This window comes from Jatropha curcas, chromosome 1 (genome assembly GCF_041381405.1).
Source record: "Jatropha curcas cultivar XTBG-Jc1 chromosome 1, XTBG_Jcur_1.0, whole genome shotgun sequence".
NCBI classification, from domain to species: domain Eukaryota; kingdom Viridiplantae; phylum Streptophyta; class Magnoliopsida; order Malpighiales; family Euphorbiaceae; genus Jatropha; species Jatropha curcas.
In genome coordinates, this window is record NC_143151.1 from 24387926 (window position 1) to 24407580 (window position 19655).

At 32.9% G+C, this 19655-nt stretch overlaps 2 protein-coding genes across 6 annotated transcripts; one reads left to right on the plus strand and one right to left on the minus strand.

Moving 5' to 3' along the window:
* Positions 1-946: 946 nt before the first annotated feature.
* On the plus strand, positions 947-16032 carry RAP74 (transcription initiation factor IIF subunit alpha RAP74). 5 transcript variants are annotated; one of them, XM_089720143.1, is made up of 12 exons: positions 951-1092; positions 1687-1789; positions 2333-2606; positions 4178-4368; positions 4930-5088; positions 5947-6092; positions 9208-9581; positions 9908-10023; positions 11717-11848; positions 12030-12242; positions 12355-12555; positions 15634-16032. In XM_089720143.1, exons 4-12 carry the CDS (start codon positions 4198-4200, stop codon positions 15721-15723), a joined length of 1602 nt encoding a protein of 533 aa, XP_089576269.1. In that variant the 5' UTR covers positions 951-1092; positions 1687-1789; positions 2333-2606; positions 4178-4197; the 3' UTR covers positions 15724-16032. The 5 variants fall into 5 exon arrangements, with proteins under 5 accessions (XP_020534073.3, XP_089576269.1, XP_012069319.1 ...); XM_012213929.4 differs by lacking the exon at positions 2333-2606; XM_012213930.4 differs by lacking the exon at positions 2333-2606 and having other exon boundaries at positions 4186-4368.
* Positions 16033-16973: 941 nt separating this feature from the next.
* Positions 16974-18812, minus strand: LOC105631761 (stellacyanin). Its single transcript, XM_012213933.4, has 2 exons — positions 18500-18812; positions 16974-17456 (listed from the first exon to the last, which is right to left on the minus strand). Exons 1-2 carry the CDS (start codon positions 18681-18683, stop codon positions 17080-17082), a joined length of 561 nt encoding a protein of 186 aa, XP_012069323.1. The 5' UTR covers positions 18684-18812; the 3' UTR covers positions 16974-17079.
* Between the last annotated feature and the right edge of the window lie 843 nt (positions 18813-19655).

Here is a 19655-nt window from a genome sequence, read left to right on the forward strand (position 1 = left end):
TTTTGTTTTGATTAAATTATTATTTTGCTTTAGTTAATTGATATAATTATTTTTACTTATGTGTATCATATTACTTTGCCCGAACTCTATTCTTCTTTCCATTTTAGTCTAACAAATACTATAACTCCACAATTAAAGTTAAACATACATCTCTTCTTCCGTCCCTCCTAACTTCCACTTGTAGTCAGCTCCCTTCTAGTATTAGAGCCTAATCTTTATAGGTTGTATGGGTAAGGTTATTAACTATTTACGGATTAATTATTAAGAAGATATAGAAATCTACGAGTTAAGCTATTACTAATTGTGATTATGAAGCTGTTGGACTATTGTTGGTCAGCCGTGTGATAGGTGGTCTCGCAAAGATTGGCCCAGTAATCAATATTCTCTAATTACGATTATTAATCGGCAAAATGAGCAGATTACTAAATCTTTTTTCTAATAATAAGCCTTTAAATATTGATGACCCTTGTTTTAGCACATGATGTTAATACTATTTATAAAATTGGTTCTTTTGATTTTCTTTCTGATTATTCAATTAAAAAAATCGAATAATCTGTTCCATTAAGTCATATGTATGAAAATATTCAATTATTTTCTCCACAAGCTATTTTAAAGCACAAAGAAAAATACAAATTTGTGCATATAAGTATGGTTCAAATTGCAATTAAACTTTTTTTTGAGTTGGTTTAGACATTTTTGTTTTTGCATATTTCCAAGATGTAAGACATTATAATTTTTTAAATTCTCTTTTAGCTATGATTGAATATAATTTAGCTAATGGTCTTATCTATTTTAATTGATATCCTACAATAATAATAACTTTAATAATAATAATAACAAAACTAATTATTTTAACATCAAGACGACCTAGTTTTGATTTAGGCGGTTTGAATGAACTCACAGATAAAACTACGTCGTTTTAGCTTAGGGTTCCATTTTAACGATCCAGGCAAAGATCATCTCAAAGTCCAGCGTTTCTCCTCTACCTCCCGCTACCTGCGCCTTTCTCTTTCTCTCCTTCTACAGCCAGTCTTTCTTTACACCTCCCGTCGCCTCAGCAGCAGTCGTGCTCTTCAAGCGTACAAGAGCCAGGTTCGTTCTTGATTATTTTTATTTCGTTCTCAGTTTTTTTTTTTTTTTTTTTTTTGTGTTGCTTCGTTCTTTTTCCTTTTTCTTTTTCTTTTTCTTTTTATATATAAATACGTATAAACAGACAAAGAGGAGAAATTGTTGGAATTAATTTGTGGGTTCAGCCGAGAGATATATGTTTATTGTTTTATTTTTTCGCTTGTGGGTTTTGTGCATGTTTTATTTGTTGAAAAAATATATATATTAAAAGGCAAAAGGATGGTGAATATAAGCCAATTCGTGGCTATATGAGTGAAATCTGACATGTTTGGTTTCTTAATTCAAAGTTTGATTTGTTAATAATGATTAAGGTTGTGTAGAGATACTGAGAATGAGATTATTTGCATATAATTGTCATATACTGTGAATGGTTTGTTAATAAAGTTTGGTTTTCTGCTGCTAAAGTTATATATATATATATAATTTTGTGATTTATAAAGTTTGGTTTTCTGCTGCTAAAGTTATATATATATATATATATATTATTTTGTGATTTATATAGGGCTGAAATTTTTTCTGACTTGGATAGTGGAGTTCTTTTTCTTATTTATTTTTCAGATTCTTGTTCATGCGCGGAGTCGAATGTATGTTTGTTGTGCGGGAGAAGATGATGTTGGTTGTTAATCCTTGCAATCTTGGTTCTTGAAAAAGTGGAGTTCAAGTATGTTTATGTAAAATTTCTTGTGTTTTTACTGTAATTTTGTTCTGTTTTAATGTACTTTTTAATTCAGTAATTTTTTTTTATTGAGATACTTTTTATTATGTTCTACATGGATTTTGTTCTCATTCTATGATAATTTGTTATAGTTTAGTATTATTATATTATATTTTAATTGATTTTTAGTTTGCAATTGTTATTATTCTTATTGAATTTTAATAGATGTTTGATTGTTAAATTGTTTAATTGAGATATTGGTTTGAATTAATTATTTAGGTTGAATTTCAATTCTTTTGTTCTATTTTAATATTACTATGTACTGTTGTTTTAGAATATTACATGTTAAATTGATTTATTATTTTGAAGTTGAATTTTAATGCATTTTTTATATATTTTTTATTGCACTTCGGGTTTGGATTCGGGTACCATGCGGGTTTGGGTTTTCTGGATCGAATAAATTTGTGATTAAACGGGTTTGGGTAGTATGCGTGTAATTCTAAACGGATTTGGGATGAGTCTGGGTATTATTGGTTTATTTCTTAACAGATTCAGGGTCGGGTAGTTTATTTTTGGCGGGTACCCCCTCCTCTCTCCCGGCTGCCATCCTTAGACAAGAGGGACAAATGAGAATTGCAGTGAACTTGGAACAAAAAAACGACATGTCTTCTGTAAAGGTAGAGATCGTTTGAAAGAAGTGAGGTGATGAAAGGTAGAAAAACTCTGGAATTAAATAATCAAATCACAGCCATTGAGGGGGTAATAAGGAAGCCATAGTTGATAAACTAGTAAGAATGGCGAGTTTGCACAACGCTTTGCACAGGTAAGCTCACTATTGCCTCAATTCACGGTTCCAAAGCTCAATCCACCATTTTCATTTCTGCATCTAAACCCTTAACAGATTCCTTTCACCAGTTTTAGTTTTTCTCAGATTTCATACTTCGTTGCTTCCTCCCACTCATTCTAAGAATGCCTTGGTTGCTACATCACTACAGCCACAAATACATTAGTAAACCGAGCTCTTCATTGGATTTAGGGATTACAATCCCAAATGCTTTGGAGGGATGTTTCCAGTAATGATTTCAAAACTAAATAGTGATACATGGGCTAACTTCTTTACCCTCCTCCAATTATAGACCACAGTACACATACTACCCTCAGCTTTACTTATATGTACAATTTGCTTTACAAATGTCAAATGGCCCACTACATACATTAACATATTGCCGTGCTGTGGAACAAATCATTCCACCTATCACTGCTCATTGAGAAATACAGCAACACATCTGCAGAAAATCGATACCCGATTTCCGTGCAACTGAAAATCAAATAAAGCAGTCGTTAAGCCCTTCCTTTTCTCTAATTATCCTCTAAGCCTTCACTCTCTATCTCCTGCTCAACGCTTTGGTAATGTTTCGTACCTCTTCCTTTCCGCTCTCTATAATTTTTAGTAAAGTCAAATATGAAGTTAGTTTTTCAGCTAAAAACCCTAGAATACAATTCCCTTTCCTGCAAGTTAGAATTTCCAATTTGTTAAGTTTCCTATCGCTTCTGAACTCGAGCTATTAGAATTAGTGAATCCAATTCGATTTCCCCCATTTTTTGGGTAGATTATTCGAGTCCTAGTGTTCTGCTGCTTGTTTATTGGAATCAATGATGGGGTCTATCATTTTTCTAGTAAGTTTGTCTATGCACTTTGTTTGTGCGGACTTGGATGAATCTTTTTGTGGGTTCCCTATAACTGAGTCTGTTTCATTTTTGTTCTAGTGATCTTGGTGGACACTATTCTGTGCGCTTCAAGTTTTTTGAGTGGCATTGACTAAAATCTAGTAAATGGAGTTGTTTTGTACTGTCTATGTCCTGCTGCTATAAACTTGGAGACTTTAAGAATATATAGTTTAGGTAAGCTAGCATCATTCCCATGCAGTTACTTAACATGATTTACTTTTTCAAAGTGATCATAAATTAAGTTATAGTCATTGTTGTCAATACCTGACTGCAAAGGGAGCAAAGAAGGATGGGAGTAGGTATACTGTTATCATAACTAAGCAATGGTTACTAGTTGATTTTATTCTACAATTTATACCCTTACCACCATTTTTTGAATTATAAAAAGAAACAAAACCCTGCACCAATGAACATAGGTCTTAGAAAGAAATTTAAAATAAAAAAGGGTGCAAGTACTTCAGAACTCTCATCTCATCAAAGTGATATATCTTTGAAGATAGGTATCTGAGTTACTTTCGAAAATAATGAATAATATTATTAATGTCCATCTTTTATTGCTTGTCTGTCTGACGAAATCATATGTTATGTGGTTTTCTTTGATCCTTTGTAGTCTGCTCTTCCAATTTCTCTTTGATTTACTTCTCTGGAAAACGTGAGGTTTTTTAGTTTTGAAGGTGGAGGAGAAAATGTCGTTTGATCTTATGTTGAAGCCATCATGTAGTGGATGTGGATCGACCCAAGAGTTATATGGAAGCAACTGCAAACACATGACCCTGTGCTTGACTTGTGGCAAAACCATGGCTGAGAACCGTGGGAAATGCTATGATTGTGGTGCTACAGTCACTCGTTTGATTCGAGTTTGTTTTTTTTTCTCTTTAATTCTAATTGTGCCTTTTTTCATTTCAATTTTCTGTTTTGTTTTCCGTTTGTTTGCTTTTCTCATCACTTAAACAGTTCAATACTGCTAAAAAAAATACCTTGATTTCTCTCTCTCTCACGGATTTGATTTTCACAATGCTTTGCATAGAACAAAATATTAAGATTTGATACAAGGAATTTGATGTGATGAAGTAATAATTTTATATTGTTTATTTTTGTTTGCTTATGTTATTCCATTATTTCTTTCAAAATTCAAACTCTTGATGGTCCTCAATGGCTTATAATTAAGTTCCTTTTGCACTGTTCATAGAAGGAAGAGATAAATAACAATGTGTTGTTGCATGAGGATCAATGTAAATATGATTTTTAAGGTTTTTTGTAGTCTCAATATTGTTTTACTTTCAAGAAATTTTTGCCTATTCCGAACATATTCCTGTCTTGTATGGGACTTCTTAGTGGTTGACTTGTCAGTATATGTGTTTATTTATATTTTTATTTGAAAGCTGAACATATATATGTCTTTTGGTTGGTTTCTTCAGGAGTATAATGTTCGAGCAAGTTCTAGCAGTGACAAAAATTACTTTATTGGTAGATTTGTGACTGGGCTACCCAGTTTTTCAAAGAAGAAAAGTGCCGAGAACAAATGGTCTCTCCATAAAGATGGACTTCAAGGACGTCAACTTACAGATGCTTTGCGGGTATTTAGTCCTCATTTGCTATTGGCTTTACGTTACATTTTGCTATTGCTTACAGGTAGTTAAATTGGTTTTTAAAACCTGTATATGGTTGTCAGCATTGGATGCTATCATAATAGTTCAATGAAGTCATACTTGGATTTGGCTTGATTTTGCATAGCAAAGTGGTTTGGATTTTGAATCAGTAACAAAGTCCAAATCAGAATTGAACTTAATGGTGAAAGGACAGTTGACTTCCTTGTGTTTGAGCATATAGAAGTGGTACGATATAAGAAAAGGGAGGGTTGAACTTAAGATGATGTGTTACGTGGTGAGAAAGGTGTCAGCAGTTGTATAAAAATATATTCCTAAACCAGGAGAAATGGAGAAACATATCTTATACCTTCCCTTGCCTGCAAAGCTCTGTTCACTGAATAATACTTCTATCCCATGAACCTCCATCATCGAAAAATGCTTAAACAACTTCCTAAGGTTGTACAAAAGTAAATACTGGATTCAATTATTTTACATAGAAAATATTTGCTGACAAGGTATCATGGTGTTATTTTGTGACTTGTGTATCATTCAATCTGTAACACAGCTTTATAGTACAACTTACAGGTTTAAATACTGTTAAAAACGGTGTGAAGTTAAAAATAAAAATAAAAGAAAATAGAGGAAAAGGTGAAGATGTACATTTGGTTGATAATTCATTCAATGGGTGAGCAACTATGTGTGGTTGATTGTAATTGATTCTTTAGATTTAATATATATTTTTTATTCTGATTTGATGAAGATGAAACTGTTTGTATGTTGCCTTTGCTAATGTACATTTTTATTAGTGTTTGATCATTCTTATTTGTTTAACATTGTACCGCATAGGAGAAATACAGGAATAAGCCTTGGATGTTGGAGGATGAAACGGGTCAGTCTCAGTACCAAGGCCATCTTGAAGGTTCACAATCAGCAACTTACTACCTATTGATATTGCAGGGGAAAGAGTTTGTTGCTATTCCTGCTGGTTCTTGGTATGCATGATATCTTCATATATTTGCCGTTAATGTTTCTTTGCTTTAGGTTCTGCAAGTCTTAAAAAGAAAATAACTTATGTGTCATTCTACTTGCTATGTTATTCATGTTGGAAATGGATACTGACATTTTTTCTTTTTAAATTTGTCTACCCATTCTTTTGCAAGATGATAATATAAAGCATAGTTATTAAAGCGCCTCAACTGCAAGGGGCAAGAGGTACTGCTCTTGCACCTTAAACCCTTAGGCAATGTGCAAGGTGCTTGCCTAGGCATGCCTCTTCTACCTTTTCATTAAGACAAAAAAAGAAAAAAAGAAAATGAAAAAAGCAAATCATGCCAATTGATTGGGAAAAAGTCATGCCTGCAATCCTCTTTAGAATTTTGTACAAGTAAATAGATGTGTGTAATTGAATCTTGCCCTAGCTAACCAATTGACTGGGGAAACCATGTCCCAAATCTTAGAATGATTATCATATATATGATTATATATGTATAGGAATAACTTTACCTTTGGCCAACAATTGGTTGAAGCAAATAATGCCATAATTCTTAAGATGAATACCATATTTATAAAATAACAATTTTCTCCTAGTTAACCAATTGATTAGGGTGAATCATGTCCCCAATAGATTATTCCAATTAATGTAATATATAGGAGAATGTTTTAAGGGATTTTAGCATCCTTATCTTTCTTTGTTTAAATTTCAAAAAAATAGTTGAATCTGTGCTAGAATTATTTATTTATTTATTTTTATGTTATTTTTATGCAATCAAGGAAAATATACATAAATATTGTTTTTATTTTATTCTTAAAATCAAGTATTAATTTGGGAAATTTGTGGTTTAACAGTATTTAGTAGTATTTAGGAATTTTTATTATAAGTAGGAACACCTTAAAAGTTGTTTTCTATTTATCCTATTTGGTACTAGTTTAATTTTGAGGTCAAGGATGCTTTGAAGCATATGGAGGTTGAAAAGCATGTGGCCTAGATGGTATCTTTATGGAGGCCTAGAAGAGTCTTGGGGAAGTGGGAGTTGTTTGGTTAACCAAGTTATTCAATGCTATCCTTAGAGGTAAAAGATGCCAAATAAGTGGAGAAAAAGCAGTTTGATACCAATATATAAGAATAAGGACGATATCCAATGTTGTTTGAACTCCCGTGGTATTAAACTTATGAGTCATAAAATGAAGCTTTAGGAAGGAATAGTAGAACAGACTTAGAGAGATTATAAAGGTTTTGGAGAATCGATTTGGATTTGTCTGGTAGATCTACAACAAAGGCAGAATGTTGAGGGAAGTACTTTGGTGATTATTATAGAAAAAGGGAGTTCATACCAAGTACGTAAACGTGGTTAGAAATATGTATGAAAATGCAGTCACCAATGTGAGAACAACTGGAAGGGATACGAGGGGTTCCACATAACAGTTGGCTGCACCATGGATTTACTTTGGTCTTGTACTTATTTACCTAATAATGGATGAGCTGACTATTAATATGCAAGAGGATGTTTCTTGCTGCATGTTATTCACATATGATATTGTTCTAACTGATGAAACTAGTGAAGATTAAACCAAAAGTTGAGACTATGGAGAACTCTTGAGGATAATGTTTTTAGGCTAAGTAGAAGTAAGATGGAATACATGCATCGCGAGTTTGGTCTTAGGTAAAAAACATGAAAGTGAGATTAGATTAGATGGTCTAGTGGTGCCCAAGTGCAATCACTTTAAATATCTAGGCTCAGTTTTCCAGAAGAGGGTTTTATAGATGAAGATGTTTGTCATAGAATTCAAGTAAGATGGATGAAATGCAGGAGTGGCTACATGTGTGCTCTACGATAGGAAGATATCTAGCAAAGTGAAAGGGAGACTGGCAATAAAATAAAATGAGAGGATGTCTAAGATAGTACCGTCCTTGTTTTATGTAGACCTTGGAAATAAAATGAGAGGATGTCTAAGATAGTACCGTCCTTGTTTTATGTAGGCTCCAACATGTCATTGTTTATGAATGTGATGCTTTGATAGCTGTGGGTGCTAAAAAAGAGAGATGTCGACCTAGAATTGCTTGGAAGGAAGTTATCATGAAAGATCTACAGTCTTTGAATATTAGTGATATAACTATGAACATAATAGAATAGATCCTAGTTTATTGGTATTTATTGCCTATCTTATGCTTTGTTCAATTTATTAATATTTCAATGTATCAAGTGATTTTAAAATTCCTTTCACAATGATCTCTCCAAAAACTATTTTAAAAAGTTTTTCCAAGTTCTACTTTGCTTTCCATTAATATTAATTTGAGAGCGGATATTTGAAACAAAGGATTCATATAGTAGATCCCAACTAGTTTAGGACTAAGACTTGGTTGTTGTTGTTATTGTTGTACACTTTGCTTTGTATTGCTATTAGTTTGATTATAGCAGATACTGAAAACAAAAGATTCTCATAGTCAGCACCAATTAGTTTGGAAACTAAAGTTTAGTTGTTGTTGATGGTACCAGTTTAATTTTCCTAGTTTGGAGTAGCACAACTTAAATGCCAAAATGACCTGTATTTTTCTTCACTTTAAGAATGGAATAATAAGAATTTGACTGGAAGTGCCTAGTTTTTCTTCTTTTCTCTTGGTGCTAGCATACCACGGATAGGTGAGTAAACGAGGCAAGTTGAGTTCGAACTTGCCAGGCTCGAAGCTTGGCTCGATAGAATTTAGCCTGCTTGAGCTTGGTTGGAAACTCGACAAACCTGAAAATTTTAGGCTCGAGCTCGACTTAAGGCTCAAGTTCAACTTGAAAAATTTTCAGATCGAGCTTGGCTCAAGTAAGCCTAAAATAAATATTATATATACAGAAGCTCGATAAGGCTCGACGAGTTTTCGAGCTGAAAATTGTTAGCTCGAGGTTGATTCGAACCTAACTTTTTTGAACTTTTTTCAAGTCGAGCTCGAATAGCAGGTGAGCTGGCTTAGTTCATTTACATCCTTACCGCGGGTATTGTTCACATGCCTGTTTTTCTGTCTTTTGATTTTCTTTCCTGGTTCTACATCACTATGTTATAGAGTTAAGCTTTTTTCTCTTAAGAATTAGGGACATAATAGTTGCTTGACTTGTTTGGCAGGTATAACTTTAACAAGGTTGCTCAGTATAAGCAACTTACCTTGGAGGAAGCAGAAGAGAAGATGAAGAACAGGAGAAAGACTGCAGATGGATACCAAAGGTGGATGATGAAAGCTGCAAATAATGGTGCTGCAGCATTTGGCGAAGTTGAAAAATTTGATGATAAGGAAAGTGGAACTGCTGGTGGAAAAGGTGGCCGTAAAAAACCAGCTGGTGATGAAGAAGAAGGCAACGTGTCTGACAGGGCGGAGGAAGATGAAGAAGAGGAGGCAGCAAGGAAAAATAGACTTGGACTAAACAAACGCAGTGGTGATGATGATGAGGAAGGTCTAAGGGGAGGAGATCATGATATGGATGATGATGATAGTGAGAAGGGTAAGCATTTCTTTGAAATGATCTTATAGATTTCAAAACTCTTGCAATGAATATCTAATTTCTTTATTTAACAATTTTAATCTGTGAATAGCTACAGATTTTGGATATTAGTTAATCCCTGTCTTGCGCTTATGAGGAGGCATTCTATTTTTTCTAACATACATAATAAAATACTGTAACCATTAATCCTAGGTCAGCGAACTTGATTTATGTTGAATCTGGGGAAAGACTTTTTCTTAATAAACTTTAAACTGCATGAAATTCGGTCTGTTATTTACCTTTTCCAGTGGTCCTCACTTTAGGAATGTGTATTTGTTGAATCTTAGGTGATGATTGGGAGCATGAAGAAATTTTCACTGATGATGATGAAGCTGTTGGTAATGATCCTGAGGAACGGGAAGATTTGGCTCCTGAGGTTCCTGCTCCTCCAGAAATCAAGCAGGTCTGTATTCATTTCTGAAAATGAATGCTTGGTTATTAATGGGACATATGCTCTTTTTTGCATTATTATGTCTTTGACCATTTTGGTATCAATTGGCTTCATCATAAGTGATATTAATGATGGGATGTCAGTTTTTTGTATAGTCAATGTATGCACTAATGATTCTATCTTTTCAATTGGAGAATGGACTTTGTTGACACTGTGGAAACTGGTTTCCATGCCTGGTGCCATACAGTATGTGCAAGTTGTAAATAGATTGAATGATCAATCTGATATGTTAATGATATAAAATTAGTAATTTTGACAACAGTCAAGATATTACTAATGCATTTAGTGAACTATCATTGTGTTACTTGGTCAATTTGGCAGTGAAACTAAATCCATTGCTGCGAACTTGCTTGGCATGTTGTTAGGGGTTAGCACCTTTTAAACGAAAAGATGAAAATGAAGCAATCTGCTAATATGATTCAGTTCAATTCTACAGTAACAATAATGTATAAACTGCTCGAAACTTACTAATACATAAATATGTTTATGCTTCCTTATACCATATGATCAGTGTTGTTTCTAATGATAAAACATCTACATCTGCATTTTGCTTTAATTTCCTGTGACCAGTCACCTCTTTTCTTGGTCTTGTTCTCATCTCGCATATATCTCAGTTTCGAAATCTCTTTCTTGGTCTCATCTCCTTCTGTATAGAAAAAACTGACCACACATCCAAGTCTCAGTTGCGACACATTTACAATGCCTATTGAAATCATTGTTTTTGTACTGGGGTTCACGCTAGTAAACAAGGTTACATGGACTGATTTCTCAATGTCCTGGAGCATATCAAAATCTATTTTGGTGATTTTCTGAGATTGGTGCCAAAGGTTTTTTTTTATCATCTTTATTTCAGCCCGTATTGCATGCCACTCATGGAGCTTCTAGGTGGCATTTCTTTAGGATTTTGTTGAATAATTTAAAAAAAAAACTGAAATTTCTTATTTACTTGTGAGTTTGGAGTTAATTAGTGTCCTTTATGTTGCCTGCTAAGTAATGACTAATCATTATCAATGAATATTTCTTTAATCAGGGTTCAAATTATTGGTCCTCCACTTCTATTTTTTTCATTTTTTCCTCTTCATAGCAGAAAACATGGTTCTTTTCTCAGTAAATTGATCTTCATAATTGAGTGTATTTGGTTTCTTACAAATTTAATCAGTTTGATTAAAAGGTTATATAATTTCAGTTACTTTTTTCTGAATTCCAACATGAATGGAAATTGCCAATGCGCACCCCTTAGCTATTGTGCATGCTAGGTCTGATGTCTTTTTTATTGTGCTGGATGCAGTAGTTTGTATCTGTATCCTACTCATGGTCACAAGATACATGTGGGCTGAATTGAATTTGTATAATAAGATACGTTTTGTGATGAAAAGAGAGATCCGTATTTAGCAGGAGAGAGAAAATTATTTTAAGAATCAGTGACAATATAATATGTGATGTCTATTTTATTAAACTTTAAACTTTTGTATTATGATTTGCTGTGAAATAAAAATGGAATATGAGTTCCAGGACTCTGAATCAATCAGACATTTTATTGTGACTGAATATTTCAAATGGATCACTGAGTTTGTGGCCCTCTTCAATTATACATTGTAATGGATGTTATTTTGGCTTTTTATTTATTTATTTATTTATGTTTCAGGATGAAGAAGATGAAGATGAAGAGAATGAGGAAGGTGGACTGAGTAAATCTGGTAAAGAGTTGAAGAAGCTTCTTGGGAAAGCTGCTGGACTGAATGATTCAGATGCAGAAGATGACGATGATGATGAGGATGTAAGTTTTTGCGATGGGTAATTGAATTTCCTTGCTATATGGATGACTTGTTTGGTGCGGCTTCATGACTAATATTTCATGCTTTGCTGTGATAATTTTTTTTTCTTATTTTGGATAGGTGACTCTGTATTTTGATTATGCCTTCACTTGTCTTCTACTCACATGTTGGGTTTTTTTCTAGATGGAAGAAGATGTTTCTCCTGTCTTGGCTCCAAAGCAGAAGGATGCACCTAAGGAGGAACCTGTTGACAACAGTCCTGCAAAACCAATGCCTTCTAGTTCTGCTAAGGGAACCCCGTCTAATTCCAAGTCAGCAAAGGGAAAAAGGAAATTAAGTGGTGATGATGCAAAAACATCTAGTGGTGCACCTCAAAAGAAAGTGAAGGCGGAAAATGTATGGTGCTGGTTTTGATGATTCTACTTGTCTTCCTTGAATAATATAAGTTGCTTGGGTATCAAACGACTAACCAATTTTCTTTGATAAATTGTGTTTTCCTGTGCTTCAGGACTTAAAACCTACTGTGAAAGAAGAACATGCGCCTACTGCTAAAAGTAGCCCGACTCCTAAAGGGGCAACTTCATCATTGAAACCAGGTTCAACATCACCTGTCACTGAAGAAGAGATCAGGGCTGTTTTGTTGCAAAATGGGCCAGTGACTACACAGGATCTTGTTGCTCGGTTTAAATCGCGACTGAAAGGTTCTGAGGTATGTTACTTCTTATTTATCCCTTTGCATGCAGGTGCTTCAGTTGCCTTCAATCATCACTGAACTTATTTTGCTACTTTTGCAAATAACTGTCAAATATCTCACCTACTGCCTGTTTGCATGATACTGATTCACCCTGGATAGAAATGATTAATACCTTAATTGTTAGTTGATGCTGTTACGTAGTGCTTCTGGTTATTTAGCATCACCTTAAGGATGTACATGCTTTTAAAATATCTGCTTTGTTTGTAACGGCAGGAAATAAATTTTCATGTGGTGCTTGAAACATTTAGTACCGTTCTAGAATATGTGGGCCTCGTATGTCCTGTCACAATATGAGGATTAAACAGATAAATACTACCTTGCCCTATTTCAAGTGTCACTTTAGAAATTTTTTTTTGTCTCACTTCATTTGTCATCTTAAAAAATTAATTAAATCTTTTTTCCAACTTTACACTTGTCTTTTGATATTTCCATTGAGTTAAATTAATCATAGTTGTTAAAGGCACAAATTGCAAAAGGGTACTGAAGCCTAGGCGCAAAGTGAGGTACAAAAATAAAAGGGTTAATTATAAATTTAGTGACTCAACTTTCATAAATTTCTATTTAGTGTCTCAACGGAAAATGTTTGCAATCAGGTGTTTAAACTCGAAAAAAATTTTCAATCAGGTGTCTCTGGCTTAGGTGGCAAACTGGAAATATAAATAGGATAGAGAAGATGTGCCACAATGTATTTTTTTTAATGATATGGATATGAATGCGGACATGGATATTATACCACCACCACAAACAAAATTAATTACTTTCTTTGCATCCACGTTCTTAGTTCATTACTGTGATTTATCATCAAAAACAAATATTCAACATCACCTTCTTTCTCTCTCTCTTCCTCTGTCACTACTCTCACTTTCATTCTTTCCTTCCTTTCTCTGTCTCTCTTCCTCTGTCACTACTTGCTCACTTCACTCTCTCTCTCTCTCCCTCTCTCTCTCCTGGAGCAAGCTAAGCAATTTATTTAGGTGGGTTCATATCCATTCTCCTGCAAACCCAAAACACACATTCAAATTGCCTCAATACATCCTCTTGTTTGTCATAATCATCTATTACAATCAAGAAGACAGCACAAAGAATTATTACTTCTCCTAGAAACAATGCAAACAAGCTAGTGCTAATTCCAAATGATTACACTTTACACCCCAGTTTCATCTACCTGACAACATAATATTGTTCTCAGTTTCACAAAAACAGGGAAAGCTCATTCACATATTTATTTTTCCGAAAACCCGAAATCATTTAAGAGATTAACCTTATTAACTTCTATAACCAAATTTATTATTGGCTTCCTTTTTCTCGTGTTTATACTAACAATTTTGGGCAAAAATAGTGTCAAAATGTGCTTAAGCGTGAGTTACAAAATATTTTAAAAGAAGTTTCCTCCCAAAAATTCTATTTTACTATTCAAAATTTTTAAGCCTACAATTTTTCAACAAAAAGATCAAACTTTAAAGAAATGCATTGAGTAAGCCCTAAAAATTACAAGCAACAAAAAAGAATTAAATAAATGCAAAATCGGAGAGACGAAAAGGAAATACACTTATTACAGAGAAAGAGAGAGAATAGGAGATCTTGAAGAGCCGGAGCACCATGAGAAATCAAGGCCTTTGGTTGAGTTATATCAGAGTTGATAGTAGCGGCGTGTTTGGGCAATTTCTTGGATTTAGAAGACGATTTTGTGATGCCAACTCTATTGCTCTTCCACCGCTCCGTTGGCTTTAAATGAGCATTGATAATGTTGTGAATGCTGAGCTGGATATGGTGGTGGTATAATATCCATGTCAGCAAAAAACTTCCATTGTGGCACAATACCTCTGTCCTATTTGTATTTCCGGCTTGCCACGTAAGTTGGAGACACTCGATTGAAAATCTTTTTGGGGTTTAAACATCTGACTGCAAACGTTTTCAATTGAGACATTAGAATAGAAAAATTTCAAAAGTTGAGATACTAAATTTATAATTAATCCAAAATAAAAAAGGAAAAAAATATAAAATAATTCCAAAATTGAACAAAAACTGCATATTAATAATATAAAAACATATAAACCATTTAATACTTGGAATATCTAAATATAATTGAAAGGCTATGCATAAAAGAACTTAAAAATTATTCTTCTACATCCGGTTCATACCATCTTTTGTCCTAGTCCTATTTCATTCTAAACAATAAACATTAAAATTTCAGGTCATTGCAATTTAAAACTTCTACAAGCATTAAAAAGTTAAGTCTTTCCTCAAGTAAAGCAGTGTATGTAACTTTAATTGACAAATGAACTTAGTGCATTTGAATTTCTTGAACAAATAAATTAATACATATACAATTTTTATAAAATATGAATAAATGAATTTCATAGTAGTTATCTAATTAATTGTACAAAAAACTTTTTACTTGCAACTTCCAATTGATTAAAGTCTCCATGCAAATTATTAACTTGATGTGTTTAGAAAAACTTGATGTGTTTACATATATCAGCTTATAGGTTTGAATAACTTAATGTGTTTATAAATCATAATTTCAACAGAACTAAATTAATTAACTTATATATAAATTATAATTAATTTCAGCAGCCTTTATTAATAATAGAAGTCTATATAAACACTGTTGGACAGCATACATTTAAAAACAAAAAAAAACCTAAAATCTGTTTGTGGCATAAAAACACAATGTGTGCACCTTTTTCTTTTTCCCCTTGCGCCTGCACCTAGGCAAGATCTTTTTTCTGGATGTGTGCGCCTTTCTGCTGAAGGCTTCAGGACCTGGGCCTTGAGTCAGGTGCGCTTTTCACAACTATTGCATTAACTGTGTAGATAATTGGTAAAAATGTTATTTTATGTCCAGAATTGATGTTATTTAATGATTTCCTTAATACTTGTGCAACACTTGTGGTGGGATGGAGGTTTGAGTTTTGCTTGCAACAAAGTAATAATATATAAGATTTTTGCTTCTGCATCTAAAAACACAATAAGTGATGGAAATGCTGGAAGGTTTTGGTTGTGCTGAGAGCATAAAACTTATTGTTGCAGGATAAGAAGGCTTTTGCAGAAATCCTGAGAAGAATATCTAAAATTCAGAAGACCAGTGGATCTAACTATGTTGTTTTAAGAGAGAGATAGATCTTTTTTCTTTTGTCTGTCTCATATATCTTTAAGAAACTGCGAGCTTATGCTTCTAACCTTATACGTGAATTCTACTGCCGACCCCAAAACTCGCCAATCTATGAACTTGATGCTTGGGATATGCTCTTTAGCATATGCCAATTTGACAAGGAAACATGTTAATGTAAAATTTCCTAGCTGCTGTTGAGAAGTCTTTCTTGTTCACTAACTTTTAATGGTCGTTCTGTATGTGATAATCAGAGCTCGAATAATGTTCATACTTCTGCCCAAATAATATTTTTGGCATGTGTTTTTAACGAACCAAAACTATTTCGGTTCAAGCAGAAAAGTGCTAAAATCCATTTTGTAGTAGCGTGGATGTGGTTAAAATCTATTTTGTACATTCAAACAGAACGTGCTATGTGGCCATTGGATGTTGGTGGGCTTGTCAAGACTATGGTGGTGTTCGGTAATAAATTTTTTAGGTAGCTTTCAGCATTTTGACTAAATGCTATTTTTGATTAAATGCTATTTTTTATAAAAAGATTATGACCATTGGGTTATGACTAAGTAGCTTGTCAAGATTATGGTGGTTTTCGGCAATAACTTTTCAAGTAGTTTTTTTGCGTTTGATTATATGTTATTTTTTATAGTGTTCAATATTAACGATTTATAAAAGTTATTTCATGTAAAGTTAAATTTTTAACGTTTTATGAAAAGTTTCTCAAAATGCTAACAAAACAGTTAGTTTCGCTCAACAGATCTAATTATTTAAGTGTTGATAAATAGTGATAGTACGATTTATATTTAGCAAGAAGACAATTTAGGTTGAGGATGTGATTTTAGTAATAATAGCAAAGAACAAAGATGAATTTATAGATAACTAAAACAAATTTTACGTGTTTTTGGTAATAATAGCAAACAACAAAGATGAATTTATAGATAGCTAAAACAAATTTTATAATTATTAAATTAGTAATTTAATGATCGAAAGTCTATTTCATTGTATAGAAAAAGATGAATTTATAGATAGCTAAAACAAATTTTATAATTATTAAATTAGTAGTTTAACGATCGAAAGTCTATTTCATTGTATTGTATAGAAAATTAAAAATTTAAATCGAGTTAAGCTGTTTTCTCTAAATCATTTTGTACTAAAATAAGAATAAATTTTTTAATAGAAAATGTATAGGTTAAAATAAAAAGAAAGAGGAACAATTTATTTTCCTCAATAATTTAAACATAATTTCCATGAAAAATATATAATCTTATCGTTAATTCAAAGATTTTGCATTAGATAATTAAATCACAAGCTATTACAATCGCAAGTACCTATTAAACAGACGACATAGCGCTCCATAATTTAACTTGAACCTAAATACCCATAAAGATTAAATAGGACAGCCAAAATCCAGCAACCAAGAAAACATAACTTGCACCTAGGTTGGCTGTACCAGAAGGAGTTGGCCCATCAGCAAAGGTCGAAGCAGATCCCTCTGATGTACTGACTTTTTGAGAGTCAGGATCATGATCGTGTGTCCGCTGTGGCATCACCTCGACGTGGAGTTTCAAGCCTTTCTTGCAGCTTTTCGAGTTGCTGCTTACGAAATAGCGGATCCCCTCCTCTTCAAGCAGGATATTATCTAAGCCGTCCGTGTACATTCTGATTGGGTTTGTTACATCGCACGATTCGTATTCTTCTTTGGTCTTGAGTTCAGCTATATTTCCGTGTACCATGGAGTATGTGAACCCTGCTCATAGCCCAGCAGCAAAGGTCATATCCCCGTGACAATCACGTGACATAAGATAGCAATGAGAAAGAGAAATTATAAAATCTTTATCAGATCGAGTTAAACCTTTCGTAATTTATTGTTGACATTCTGTTTTTTCCTAATTAATTTAAAATTCAAAAAGATAGATTATTATAAAAGAAACCATAAAAATTAATTTTTCTTTATTTTATCAACCTATTAATTATTATCTATTAGTATGAAAAAACAAAAGTAAAAGATATTAAACGACATGCTTAGTAGTAAAATCTTATGTACAATATCACAACACTTATCTAGATATGGTGCATAGGCATACACCAAATAAATCCAATGAAATCATCTAATATAAATGAATTTATTTACATCTTGTTGGTTCTTACTAGAAAAAAAAGCAATTAAAATATATTATGATAATTTTTCTTAGGGTAAGCCATATTCGGTTTCTGACTTAAAATCGAACCAAAATCATCTATTTAGTTTAGTTTAGTTAAATGCTTTAGAAAATTTTTCTTGGTATAAACATCCGGCAGCAATCTGAAATCTTATTATTAGGATAGCCTAATTCGATTCGAGATTTAATCACAGCTAGTCATAATTAAGGCTCCTAATCCCACCTGCAGATGCGTTTACTAAGAATCGTAGCCTCGCATGGCTAGCCTGCACTGCAAACTGCCAAAACCTTAAGTAAATGTTTTAGAAATTTATCACCCATTCATTTGATTACAGAAAACCGTTTGAATGTCCAATCTAGTTTAGTTACTACGAATAACTAAATAAATTTATTTTTATTCCTAAAATAGTTGGTTTGTTTTGGAAATAACAAAATTCAAACTGAAACCGAATCAGCTAGATTTGATTTTACTCAGTTTTCGGTTTAGTTGGACTAAAATCGAGATGATTTAGTTTAGTTCAGCTCGATTAACTGAATTCTCAGTCCAAACCATGATAACATTAGAATTAAAACAGTAAATAAAAATGAAAAAGAAAAGAGCAAGAGAGAGAGAAATAGATTATAGGCTTACAAATTTTATCTCCAACCCTAAAAGTTCTACCGGAAGACCAAGAACCCACATCAGTAGAAGGGTCCCAACCACGATCTCCTCCAACCACATGGTGCACCTCTGCCCCAACCCATTTCCCACAAAGGCCAACTAAAAGTATAGCCAAAGCCACCACTTGTTTCACTTTCACCACTCCTATACTCATATTGTCTATGAGATCAAGAAACTCTCAGTCTTGTACAAGAAAAAGAAAAAGAAAGTAGGGTAATATAGCTGAAATGTAGGCGGAGGTTTTCTAATAAAGCTAAAAAGGGTCTCTTACTCTCTTTTTCCTGGCAACTTCCTTTCTTGAAGTTATTGAATAATTGGAAGCCACAGAATGTTTGGTAATGGCAGTATTTGTAGCTTTATTCAGGACAAAGGGAACATTAGTTTTACTCTCCACTTCACTTCTCACGTGCAAGCTGCAACTGCCTAAATCCCATGTGTGGGACTAATTAATAATTATGTGAGAGAGGAAGCTCCGAACTACCTAAGCAAAATAATAACCATCGGTCTATGTGGTCCAAAAATGAAACCACCATTACCAAATTTGTCATAAATTTAAAGAAAATAAAGTGTAAATACATAATATATAAATTCACTCTTATGTTATTTGGAGATATCTTGTATCGCTCCAAATTTTTCTGAAAACATATTAACTCTGAGATTATGCACGATTAGAACCAAATTATAAGAACTGAAACTATATAGAATTGGATGCAATTTATGTTTCGGTTTTAGTTTTGGTTTTTACTAAGAACTATATTGAAACCACATACTAAACTAGAACTGAATCAAAGAATCGATTTATAAACTTGTTTTTTAAACATTTCTCATATTTTATTATCAACAATTTTATTATTATTATTATTAGTGTATATATAAGTTGAAACTATTTATTCCGAATTAATTTAATATCATTCTTATTTCTTATTATATCTAAATTTTAATAGTATGATATTTCACAAACGCAGATAATCTTTTACTAGATAAACTATCTCATAAAGTTATATTATACTTCATCCGTCCCAAAATATTTGTCCATATTTTTATTTTTGGATGTTTCAAATGTTTATTCACTTGACTTAAAGAGATATTTACTTTTCTTTTGTACTCCTCATTATAAATGGTTTTA

Excerpts from the sequence above, each read along its gene's own strand:
- LOC105631761 (XM_012213933.4), bottom strand. The coding sequence starts at position 18,683 with ATGAGTATAGGAGTGGTGAAAGTGAAACAAGTGGTGGCTTTGGCTATA. Across the intron at positions 17,457-18,499 it reads TAGGGTTGGAGATAAAATTT|GGTTCACATACTCCATGGTA; the intron begins GTAAGCCTATAA and ends GGCTATGAGCAG.
- RAP74 (XM_020678414.3), top strand. The coding sequence starts at position 4,198 with ATGTCGTTTGATCTTATGTTGAAGCCATCATGTAGTGGATGTGGATCG. Across the intron at positions 4,369-4,929 it reads CAGTCACTCGTTTGATTCGA|GAGTATAATGTTCGAGCAAG; the intron begins GTTTGTTTTTTT and ends TGGTTTCTTCAG. Across the intron at positions 9,582-9,907 it reads TGATGATGATAGTGAGAAGG|GTGATGATTGGGAGCATGAA; the intron begins GTAAGCATTTCT and ends GTTGAATCTTAG.